The following is a 12,320-nucleotide window of genomic DNA, read 5'->3' as shown; positions in this document are numbered from 1 at the left end:
TTACTAAATTTGAGACAAAATAAGTATGTGGGGAGTAAATCCCTGCCATTGTTGTAATGTGTATGGTTTAACAATGCTCTCTCATACACTTCCCTTTTTGATCCTGGTCAAAATTCTGGGAAATAGGGAGGAATTAAGTTCCATTTACTTTTGAGGAAGCAGACCCAGAAAGTTCACTACATTCTGCTCTTAGGCTCCTGGTATCATGATCTACTGGCAGATCACAATTTAAGGTGCAGTTATCAAATAATGAGCAAGCCAAACCAGACAAAATATAATGTGTCCTAGCATTTTCTTGCCTTTTTAAAAAAGCATCTGTTTTGTGGGTGTCTGAAAGGGCTCAGATTTGTCCCACATCTCCAGTTTTTTGTTTGTTTGGATCCAGGATAAAATGAGAACAAAGTTTTTTTGTGCTTAGGAATATTTTGACTTATCCAAGGTGGTGGCAGAAGGGATCCTCAGGATGCCACCCACATCTCAAAGTCCAATGACCATCTCACCTCCAATATTGTGATCCTTTGATAATAAAGTCAATTATATACAACATTTCACCATAAGTCTTTCATAGAACTTAGAAAGAACACCTAGCATATAATTTGGTGCTGAGCTAGATGAAGAAGCAAGCAATGTTTTACTCTAAAGCAATTTTTATGATGCTATCACTTCTCAAGGAACCCCCAAGAGTAGTAATAATACCAGTACTGTATTCTTGCTTTTTCGCGTTGTTCAGGTTGAAATAATCCCATTCACTTTAATGTTCAGACTCCGTAGGTGAATTGAATTTAGGCTAATTTCTGTTAATTGGTAATGTTGCCGTTGTCCTTATATTTTCAGGCACAATCCACATGGGAAACATACCTATTTGACAGCCTCTGGGGATTAAACAATACTCAAACAAATTTCTCATATATTACTTTAAACAATTCTTCCCTTTCCCTTAATCCGTGTGTGTGTGTGTGTGTGTGTGTGTGTGTGTATGTATGTATGTTCCCCTAGTTCTTCAATTGCTGAAATTGTAGCTGCCGAAATATCTTCCATAAGTGAGGTCTTTTACCACCAGACCTGGGTCACACATTGTAGATGGCCACATCACCTGGCGCAGGTGGTCCAACTTTGGTCGCCATTCATAGAGGGGAGAGTTCCCAAAAGGCACCCGAGAAGAGATGAAGTTTGTTAAACCAAAGCTTATAGGTCCAGAAGGCAGTCGGACAACTGGTCATTTCCAGGGATGAACAGAGAGGGCGCCCTTCCCCAGAGGCGCAAACGGCTAGGACGTAGTGGTGGGACAAACGAGTAGAAAGCCCGCGGGGCTCTCACAGCGCAGCCTGGTTGGACTTAAGGACCCTGGACAATAAACGTCAGGAGAGCTAGGGGGCTGGCTATTCTGCGGGAGGCTATAGAGCGGATCACCAGGGTGCAATCGCCGCGTAGTTGAAGTTTCCCTAAAGTCTCAGTGGGGCTTTCCCTCTCGTGCGGAGCCCCCTTCCGGAGTATCTAGTCCCGGAGGTTCCGCGACGCTTCCCCACCTCCCCTCTTTCTTCGCCCCAGCTCTGGGCTCTCACCGCTGGGTACAGGGCCGCCTTTGCCCGCCTGCCCTGCAGCAGCAGGCCCGGGCGGCTACGAGAGGGCGCAGGGGGCGGAGGCGCGGCAGGGGCGGGTTCTGCCGCCCGCCCCACCACCCCCTCCCCGCCCGGCTGCGGGGCCAGTGGCAGGAGCGCCGCGCACCGCCAGCCGCGGGGGGCGTGGGATGGGGGCGGCCGGGGAGGGGGGCGCCCACACTGACTAGAGCCAACCGCGCACTTCAAAAGGGTGTCGGTGCCGCGCTCCCCTCCCGCGGCCCGGGAACTTCAAAGCGGGCCGTGCTGCCCAGGCTGCCTCGCTCTGCTCTGGGGCCTCGCAGCCCCGGCGCGGCCGCCTGGTGGCGATGACCCGGGCGCTCCGCTCAGCGCTCCGCCAGGCTCTCCTGCTGCTCGCCGCGGCCGCGGAGCTCTCGGCAGGTACGTTGCTGGTTTCTCTCCCGGCGTATGCGACGGTGGGAGCTGGGGGGAGGTCTGCGAGTGGGCACGGGGGTGGGGGACAGCGGGTACTCCGAGCAAACTGACCTTCGGGGAGGACCGGGAAGAGCCAGTCGGATTGAGGGGGCGCGGGATAGGGTGCAGCGTGGGCACCTGACGTCTGGCAGCCGTAGGGGTAAACAGGTGTGTTGGGGACGAAGCCACCGGAAGAGGGAAAAGGCGGCAGGGACGTGGGGGAATAAGTAGTAGGGGTGAGGTGGGTGACTAATTTGTGGGCAGTTTGCAGCGGAGAAAATAGGAGAGCGTTTGTGGGTGCGCGCATGGCTGGGAGCTGGGTTCACCCTGCAGGGACCGGGAGGGCTGCAGGTGTGCGTCGGACGCGCTCTGTGCTAAGCCCCTGAGAGCTGCTCAAGGATGGTGGCATGGTGGTGGTGGGAGGTGGTGATTTCGTCTGAGTTTTAGGAGGCGGGGAATACCCCAAAAGCCGCAGATGCCAAGCTATGGAGGCGAGAGTGGGAGCTTGAATCTGTGTGGTTTGCAACGCACATTGCTTTCGAGGTACGATCTTTACTCAGAGTTCCTGGGGAAAAAAATTCTGGCAAGCGCCCCAGAGTTTATAACAGGTCTGTGCCTTGATAGGCTAAATAGAGCCCTCTACCCAATCTAGAAGCCAGACGTTTCTTTATAATGTTTACTAGAAAGTGGGGCAAATGCATCTTTGATAAAATCATAATATGCTGTGACTAAAAGCCCTTTACCTAGAAAACTGTTTTCATTACCTTGTCCTGGATTATGCAGAGGAGGAACAGATTCTTTGCTAACTCATTCTTTAAAAATTCCTATCAGACATTGAAGTCATTTGCACATAAAAATATGGTGTTTTCCCATAGAGCTGTGTTTTGTCCGAAGCTGATTTTGATGCATTTTGTTTTCCCAGATGACAATCTGTTTGACATTAATAGCTATATTCATGGTGGGTCGTTTTCCTCTTAGTGACATGTGCAACAGAATGATTTGAATGATGTGATTGTTGTCATGTACAGATTTCAGTGTTTCAGATGGCCTGAGAGAATCACTAAATACAATATTCAAATACAAATTTGATTATTGACAAAATCTGAGGATTAAAGCATTTCAGTTATCTTTTAGGAAAACAGCCCAAGACTGTCAGAAAGATAATGGGATAAAGTGAAATATTTGCGTTTAGAGTTAATAAATTTATAAGTGGGAGAAAACCAACTATGGGAAAGTCTTTAAAAAATGGGTGAAAACTCTGCTAACTTGGGATACTGAAAGTGCTCTTGACAATTTAATAGAATTTACATAGAAAAGTCTTTAAGATATCACAGTTTTGATGGGGTGAAACTGCCTCTGCAGGCTGTCTGTACAACTCTTTTTATTTGGAGGAGCTGATAACTTGGCTGCACACATTTTAAAAACAGATTCAATTTTTTTAAATGTAGCTTCAAGGGTATATTTTGTTGTATATCCAGAATCTTTAGAAAATTTCAGGGACCTTGAGCATAGCAACATGCCTCATGTTCTTGAAAAGGCGTGGAAACTTTTGACATTGAAATATGCAAAAAATAAAAAAAGATAATCCATTCAAAGTCGCTCACTTAAAATTTGAAGTCTAAGAAAAATGCATGATATGGAATAATATAGTAGAGACGTATTTATTGAAGTTGAACTTTTACAAAAAACTTTTCTACGTCAGGTGCAATCATTTTCAAATCTTCTTAAGAAATTTTTACCCCTCTGTGTCCCACATTAACAATGTATATTGCCACTTACAGTATTTATTCTTAACTTTTAAAAATCTCTGGCTATTGGTAGAAAGATTCAAGGTAGTTTTGTTTTGCTTTTCATTTTTTCAATTGGTTTTATCACATGCTTAGCCAACTGTATTTTTACCTGGTCACTTTTACAAATTACACTGTTAATCATATTGGCCATTTATGACATGTACTTGCCATTGTTGGAATGTTACATGAGAAGTCGTTCTTGATGTAATGACTTGATGTAAATAGTTAGTGAAACGGTGTGACAGAAGGCACCACTTTTCATTTGACTCTGCAGAGCAGGCCTAGAACTTTAAATATCTGAACACATGATAAACCAGGAAACCTTTTTTACTTTGGTTGCTCATTCCCCACATTGTTGTCACCTTAGGGATGTCCATTGCTCCTTTTTGAGAATCTCAGAAGATAAAAGCTGGTGGAGACTTAGAAAAACTATTTATTGGTCTGGACTGGAATTTAAAAAATCAGGCTAGCCAGGTGCAGTGGCTCACGCCTCTAATCCCAGTACTTTGGGAGGCCAAGGCATGAGGATTGCTTGAGGCCAGCAAGTTCAAGAACAGCTTAGGCAACACAGTGAGATGCCGTGTCTACAAAAAATTTAAGAACAACTAGCCAGGTCTGGTGGCACACACCTGTGGTCCTAGCTGCTTGGGAGGCTGAGACAGGAGGATTGCTTGAGATGAGGAGTTCAAGATTGCAGTGAGCCATGATCGCACCACTACGCTCCAGCCTGGGTGACAGTGAGGCACCGTCTCTAAAAACAAAAGAAACGAAAAAATCAGGCTGCTCTGAGTTGCTCTGATTATGTAGGTACTGGATGCTTTGATGTCTGATAAGAGAGACCTGACATGGCTTCACAACATTCATCATGTGTACCCAAAAAAGAAGTGGCAGAAAATGTCCTGGAGTTCTCTACTTTGAAGCTGTGATTTAGATGTTTCATAGATTTACATATTGTGCATTCTCTTCTAATTTCTTAAACTCCTTTGTCCTCTGGTCCAGAACGCATTATAGTCCAGAAAGCTGTATGTTGTTACTCTAAAAATGGAATAAGTATCTCCTTAATAACCAGGGTGAGAGTGAGGGTTTCAAGTAATGAAATTCACCCCCTCATCCCCCCCATCCCCCTGCACCCCTGCACTACCACCGCAAACAATAGTTAGCAGTTTCCACTAAGAGTTTTCCACAGTGTTGCTGGAAGTGAAAGTGAAAGCTCAGGGCTGACTGAGTTTATAAATGCAAAAGATGTTGCCACCTTTGCCCTTCTTTAAGCGTAGTCATTTATTGGTTGATTGACACAGGTGTGGCAAGAGGCTCCCTGGTTCCAAGGAAGACATCTCTGGCCCAAGAGAAGCTATGATTAGAGATTTCCTCTGAATTGGTAAACTCATACAAAAAATAAAGGACTTTGAGCTGTGAAAGTGAGTAGCTAAGGATGACTTACCCAAGCAATGGAAGAATGGACCCTTAATTGGGGTGAGGCAGACTGCAGGAAAAGCTGGTGTGGGGAGAGAAGGGTTGGTGGTGACAGATACAGGAGCTCTGTTTTGGATATGTTGAGTTTAAAATACCTCTAAGATGCTGAAATGGAGATGTCAAGTAAGCAGCTGGTTTTCTGGGTCTGAAGTTCAGGGGATAAATCTGGACTGATGATAAAAAATTGAGAGCCAAGGGCATTTACCGATAACTTTTCAAAGATGCATTAAATAGAGCCACAGACTTAGCAAATAAGGCAGAGAATACCTTGTTAGATTGAATTTGAGATAAACAATGAATACCTCTTTAGTGTAAGTGTGTCACAAGTATGACATGGAACACAAATATATTAAAAATTAATTGCTGTTTAATTCCAATTTAACTGGGTGTTCTGTACTTTTATCTTGCAAACCAACATAAATGAAATCCTGTTGTGAGATAAACTGTTGCTGATGCATATATTTCTGGCTCTTTTATTAAAAAGAGAAGTGAAGACCTATTTTCTAGCCCTCATCTCTGAAAACCTCTCCTGTTCTAGCTCTGTTATTGTCTTCATGTGCGTCTCTGGATATGTCACTCCCAACTCTTTGCACAGGATATCTCTCTTCTGTGTGAACCTGAAAGGCTGCTTAGCTTTTCCTAATCCTACATGAGTATCTAGACATGAAAATATGGGTGAAAAAAACAAGAATAACTCTTGATTCCCTTGATTGTTGCATGAAAGCAGTTGGTTTTTCCCAAGTTTGCTGTATTTTGAAACTGGTTATTTTCAGATGCAGTTTTGGAGTAGTTTCCTTTTGAATAAGCTTTCATGTTTCTCTTTTAGGGGAAATGCTTTCAGGCAATGGCCAAGACCCACTTTGTTGTACTTTTCTTGGCAGTACTTGCATCTCTTGCCATAAATAAGGTTAAGAGGAGAGGAGATTGGATAGAGGCAGGAATAGGGAGGCTGCTGAGCCCTATGGGACCTGTTACTCCAATGTAGTTTGAAGTTTTAGAGCATGTTCCTAAGAGAGCAATGACATGTTTTTGGCGGAAGGGGCTTGGATACATAAATATCATCCTGAAGCTGTTTAGTTCCTGCTCTAGCTTAGTCTTGACCTGTAAATGTGGCTACCAAATGATTAATGTTATCTTCAATTTGAGATCTGTAGTGTCCTCTAAATGGACAACTGCAGGCGTGGATCATTACAAAGCTCAAACAGATTATGTCAACATGTATATGAAGAGTTTATTTTAATAAATAATAGAACAAGAGAATTTTCAAGTATAATTCGTAAACAGAACAAAACAAAGGAAAAATTCTAAGCATAAGGAGTGTACTATGTATTATGCCTTATCATTAAACAATTTTAAATTATTTAAAAACATTTTGTGGGTACATCATAGATATATATATGTATGGGGTACATGACATGTTTTGATACAGGCATGCAGTGTGAAATAAGCACGTCATGGAAAATAGGGTATCCATTCCCTCAAACATTTTATCCTTTGACTTACAAACAATCCAATTATATGCTTTATTTAAAAATATGCAATTAAGTTATTACTGACTATAGCCACCCTATTGTGCTATCAAGTAGTAGGTCCTATTCATTTTTTCTTTATTTTTGTACCATTAACTGTCCCCACCTCCATGCCAACCCCCTGCTATCCTTCCCAGCCTCTGATAACAGTTCTTCTCCTCTCTCTGACCATGAGTCTAATTTTCTTGATTTTAAGATCCCACAAATAAGTGAGAACAGGTGATGCTTGTCGTTCTGTTCCTGGCTTATTTCAGTTAATATAATGATCTCCACTTCCATCCATGTTGTTACAAATGACTGGATCTCATTCTTTTTATGGCTGAATAGTTCTCCATTGTGTATATGTACCACATTTTCATTATGCATTCATCAGTTGATGGACACTCAGGTTGCTTCCAAATCTTGGCTATTGTAAACAGTGCTGCAACAAACATGGAAGTGCAGATCTCTTCCATATACTGATTTTCTTTCTTTTGGGTTATATCCATCAGTGGGATTGCTGGATCATATGGTAGCTCAAGTTTTAATTTTCTGAGGAACCTCCAAAGGGTTCTTCTTAGTGGTTGTACTAATTTACAATCCTGCCAACAGTGTACAAGTGTTCCCTTTTCTCCACATCCTTGCCAGCATTCATTATTGCCTGTCTTGGGAATGTAAGCCATTTTAACTCGGGCGAGATGATATCTTTGTAGTTTTTATTTGCATTTCTTTGATGATCAGTGATGTTGAGCACCTTTTCATGTGCTGTTTGCCATTTGTATGTCATCTTTTGAGAAATGGCTACTCAAATCTTTTGCCCTTTTTAAAAATTGGATTATTAGATTTTTTTCCCTACAGAGTTGTTTTAACTCCTTATATATTCTGGATGTTAATTCCTTATGAGAGGTAGTTTGCAAATATTTTCTCCCATTCTGTGGATTGTCTTTTCACTTTGTTGATTGTCTCCTTTACTGTGCAGAAGCTTTTTAACTTGATATGATCCCATTTGTCCATGTTTCCTTTGGGTGTCTGTGCTTGTGGGATATTACTCAGGAAATTTTTGCACAAACCAATGTCCTGGAGATTTTCCCCAATGTTTTCTTGTTGTAGTTTCATAGTTTGAGGTCTTTAATCCATTTTGATTTGATTTTTTTTGTATATTGTAAGAGATAGGGGTCTAGTTACATTCTTCTGCATATGGACATCCAGTTTTCCCAGGACCATTTATTGAAGAGACTATCCTTTCCCCAGTGTATGTTCTTGGCACCTGTGTCAAAGATGAGTTCACTATAGGTGGGTGGATTTGTTTCCGGGTTCTCTATTCTGTTCCATTGGTCTATGTGTCTGTTTTTATGTCAGTACCATGCTGTTTTGGTTACTGTAGCTCTCTAGTATAATTTGAAGTCAGATAATGTGATTCTTCCAGTTTTGTCCTTTTTCCTTAGGATAGCTTTGGCTATGCTGGGCCTCTTGTGGTTCCATATATATTTTAGGATTTTTTTTTTTTCTATTTCTGTGAAGAATGTCATTAGTTACACCTTATCATTTGTATCTGTGAGGTTTCTTCTTGGTTTTCCATTGCTTTGGTCTTCTAGGTCATACATTTTTCACAGTCAATAGTCAAAATCTCAAGATTTATCCTTACATTGTTTAAGAAATTGGGGTAGTATGTTTAAGAAATTGCGGTATGTTCATAAATGATACAGAAATGACTCTTTTGCTAATGGGACCTAGGAATACCCAAACACTATCTTCTGAGTCTCATCTTCATTTAAGAGGTGACATCTAGAAAAAGGAGGTGAAACAAGGCAAAGTAACTTTTTCTTATTACCTGGAGCTTTTGCCCCCAGTAGCATGGCAAACTTGAATACACTCCTTTTTTCAACAACTAAAGAGCCCAAGCATAAAGGCAGGGGAGCTGTGATAAACCCGAACCCTGGATCCTAACTCCAGGAAACCACTGAAAGGCTATTCAGTCCTGGCAAAATGAAGCCATAGAGGTTGTGGAGAAAGGGACCTCTATTTACAATACCTCACATTAGTTCAGCTCTCATGGAAACTCGAGCAGGAGTTCCAGGCAATAATTTCAGGGGCAACTGTTAAGTGAGGGAAAAAGTAGAAAGTCTAGAAAGAGGTGGCGGGATCTCTTCTACCAAGGAAGCAGGTTGTACCCTTCCCACACTTGCTGTGGAAAAGATGGGAGACATGGCCATGACCATGAGCCCCATGTTTTTCTTGTTATTTGAAAGTTGGATCCCTAAAGCATGTGGGCCACTTGGTTCCCTGAAACCCGAACAATACAAATCACTACTCCTCCTACTTAGGGATCCAGTAGAAAGTAAAAGAATGGAGGAGGTGAGTGGGAGTATGAAACAGACAAGGAAGATCTTATTTCCATAGAAGCCAGCACTTGGCTACTTCTCAGGGCCTACCGTTGGCTCATCCTGTGCCCCTTGAATTATCTACTCTGATTGGCCAGCCAGGCTAACACGGCCCTGCTGTGTCCTGATTCTTCACTTTTTTTCCTCTGGAATAACTTCTCCTTTCTGTTGTTCTCTTCTGTCTTTTAGAGAGTAGGCATGCAAAGATACTGTTTCTTTGGAGCTGTTTTAAATTAATCTCAAGAATTCATGGGTGAATCACTCAGTATGACTCAAGAGCTTGGCTTATTATTATTTTTTTAAAACAATTTAAATTTGCCAATGACTTAAACATCCCAAATTAGATCAATCCACTTCTTCATTAAACTTTTCACTTCAAGAAAATCATTAGGATGCTCGCATTTTGAAAGTGAAACACACATTTTCTCCCAATCTATTTTGTCTTTCTTATCTCATGGTTAGTAAAAAGACAGGGATGGATGCTACATCTCTGCATGTTGATTAAGCACCTTATACCTTTTTTTGTGCAACTCCATAATTGACTGAAATAAAGACTCTATGATCAAAAACAGGACTAGAAAAAAATCTAATTCTTCAGGATGTGGATGTGTTCAAATAGCTAGAAGACCAGATTTTGAATGTTCTCAACATAAAGAAATGATAAATGTTTGAGGTGGTGGATATGCTAATTCTCCTGATGTGATCATTGGACACTGTATACATGTATCAAAACATCACATTATATCCCATAAATATATACAATTATGTGTCAATTAAAAATAATTAAAAACAACAAATATTTAGTTTTTTTAAATGCATACGTATCCAAGCGATGTTAATTCAGAAACTGGTAATCCAGATTAATGCAGCTTTAAAAAAAACAAGATTGTTTTACAACACAGCCAAAATATATTTAACAGTATTAACTAATCACGTCTCACAACTTTATCTGATGAGATTTTCCTGGCCTACTCCCCTGGAAGTGTATTTTTTTTTCTCTATCATCCCCATTTTCATTCTCCAAGAGTAAAAATTCTACTCTGTGGACATTTGCCTGCTCTGATAGTCATGGTGAGATTGCATTCTCACTTAAATTCTACTTGCAATCTGTCATTTGTATTTCCAGAAAATAGACATTACACAAAACTTGACAGGTTGAATACAGAATAATTATATAATTAGCAGAAGATTCCTTATAGAATAATAAATGTGTAACCGAATGAAACTCTTTTTGAAAATATTTATATCCTGCAGCTACTCTTTAGCTATGTTATATTAAAAGGCATTCCCTTTTGTAGAGAGAAGAAAGTTGACTTCATTAAAACAACTGGACTCCTTTAGAAGTATAGAGAGTTATTGTGCCAAATCAAGATGATGTTCCCCAGAATGGCTTTTACTCAACTATGTTTTGGATATTGCCATTACCATGAAGGGTTTTTTTTTTTTTTTGCCATATTTCCTTATTATCCTTTTAATATTTATAAGATTTGTAGTGATGGCCCCTTTAATATTTCTGACATAGGGAATTTGAATTTTCTCTCCTTTTACCGTGATCAGTCTAGCTGGAGGTTTATCAATTTTATTGATTTCTTGCAAATAAATAGCTTTTGGTTTTATTTATTTTCTCTATTTGTTTTCAGTTATTTTCTTCTCTTCATTATTTTCTTCATCTACTTTCTTTAGGTTTAATTTATTGCTTTTTATTCCAAGTTATTTAGCAGGTACATTATACCAAGTGTTGGCAACATTTTCTCAAAGGGTCAAAGTTTATCCTATTTTAGGCTTGTGAAATGAATAGTCACTGTTGCATCCACTTAACCCTGCCTTTGTAGTATGAAAGCAGCCATGGACAATACATAAACAGATAGGTGTTGCTGCATTTCAATAAAACCTTATTTATAGTCAATGGGCCACAGTTTGCTGACCCATATTAAATTATTAATTTAAGACTGCTCTTCTTTTCTAATATAAGTATTTAACTTCTAAGTTTCCTTCTCAGCAACTGCTTCAGCTCATTCAGAAATTGTGATATTGCGTTTTTATTCATACTGAATTAAAAATACTTCCTAGTTTCCTTTGTAATTTTTTGGAGCCGCCTGTGTGTTATTTGGATGTCTGTTATTTAACTGCCAAATATTTTAGTACTTTTCAGAGTTTTTTTTCATATAGAATTCTACTTTAAATCCATTTGGGATGAAATAACATAATCTGTATGATTTCATTTATTTCAAATTCATTTGTGTTTGTTTTATAGCCTGGCATATGTCTGACCTTGTGAATACTCCATATGTACTTGAAAATACTATGTATTCCCTTTGGATGAGTGGAGTGTTCTGTAAGTGTCATTTAGGTCAAGTTGCTAGACAGTGTTACTGAAGTATTTTCTATCTTTACTAATTCTCTGTCTTCTTGTTTCACCAGCTATTGAGAAAGGATTGTTGACATCTCTAATTTACTTGTGGATTTATGTATTTCCTTTTTTTGTTGTTTTTTTCTAATTGTTGCTTCCTATATTTGAAAATTTTGTTTTTAGGTACATACACAATTAGAATTATTATGTCCTCTTGATTCATACTTATGATTGGGAAAACTCCTACTTTATCCTTGGTAATATTTGTTTTTATGACATGCTTATCTTTATTACTGGCGATATGCTTTGCCTTGAGGTCCACTCTGTTGATATTAATATAACTATCCCACCTTTCTTATGGTTAATATTTATATATCTACTTTTTTAAACTATTGATATAGTTACTCTGTTATTCCAGTTTTCTTGTGCTGAATGTCTACATGTTATAAATTTTCCATTCTCTTATGCTTAACTCATATATATCTTTATATTTAAATTGTGTTTCTTATATAGAGAGCATATGTTTGGGTCCTGCTTTTTTTAATTCTGTCTTGCATACTTGTCTTTTAACTGGAGCATTTACAACATATACACTTAATGTATTTACCAATATGGTTGTATGTAATAAATCTGTCATCTTATTTTTATATATCCTCTTTCATTTCCTCCTTTTGCCTTCATTTGGTTAAATTGACTAAATATTAGCTTTATATATTATTTTCACTATTAGTTTCTAAGCTATGCCTCTTTATTTTTGGTGATTGTTCCAAAATTTATAATACCTTTGA

At 39.5% G+C, this 12,320-nt stretch overlaps 1 protein-coding gene across 1 annotated transcript in view; it reads left to right on the top strand.

The window, feature by feature from the left end:
• Positions 1–1,703: 1,703 nt before the first annotated feature.
• Positions 1,704–12,320, top strand: part of ACVR1C (activin A receptor type 1C) — a 97,177-nt gene continuing 86,560 nt past the window's right edge. The window contains exon 1 of the mRNA XM_007965020.3: positions 1,704–1,997. Within this exon, the coding sequence (XP_007963211.1) occupies positions 1,925–1,997 (73 nt within the window). The 5' untranslated portion in view covers positions 1,704–1,924. The remainder of the gene's footprint in view (positions 1,998–12,320) is intronic.

Source organism: Chlorocebus sabaeus, chromosome 10, assembly GCF_047675955.1.
Source record: "Chlorocebus sabaeus isolate Y175 chromosome 10, mChlSab1.0.hap1, whole genome shotgun sequence".
NCBI classification, from domain to species: domain Eukaryota; kingdom Metazoa; phylum Chordata; class Mammalia; order Primates; family Cercopithecidae; genus Chlorocebus; species Chlorocebus sabaeus.
This window is presented reverse-complemented; position numbering and strand designations above follow the sequence as displayed.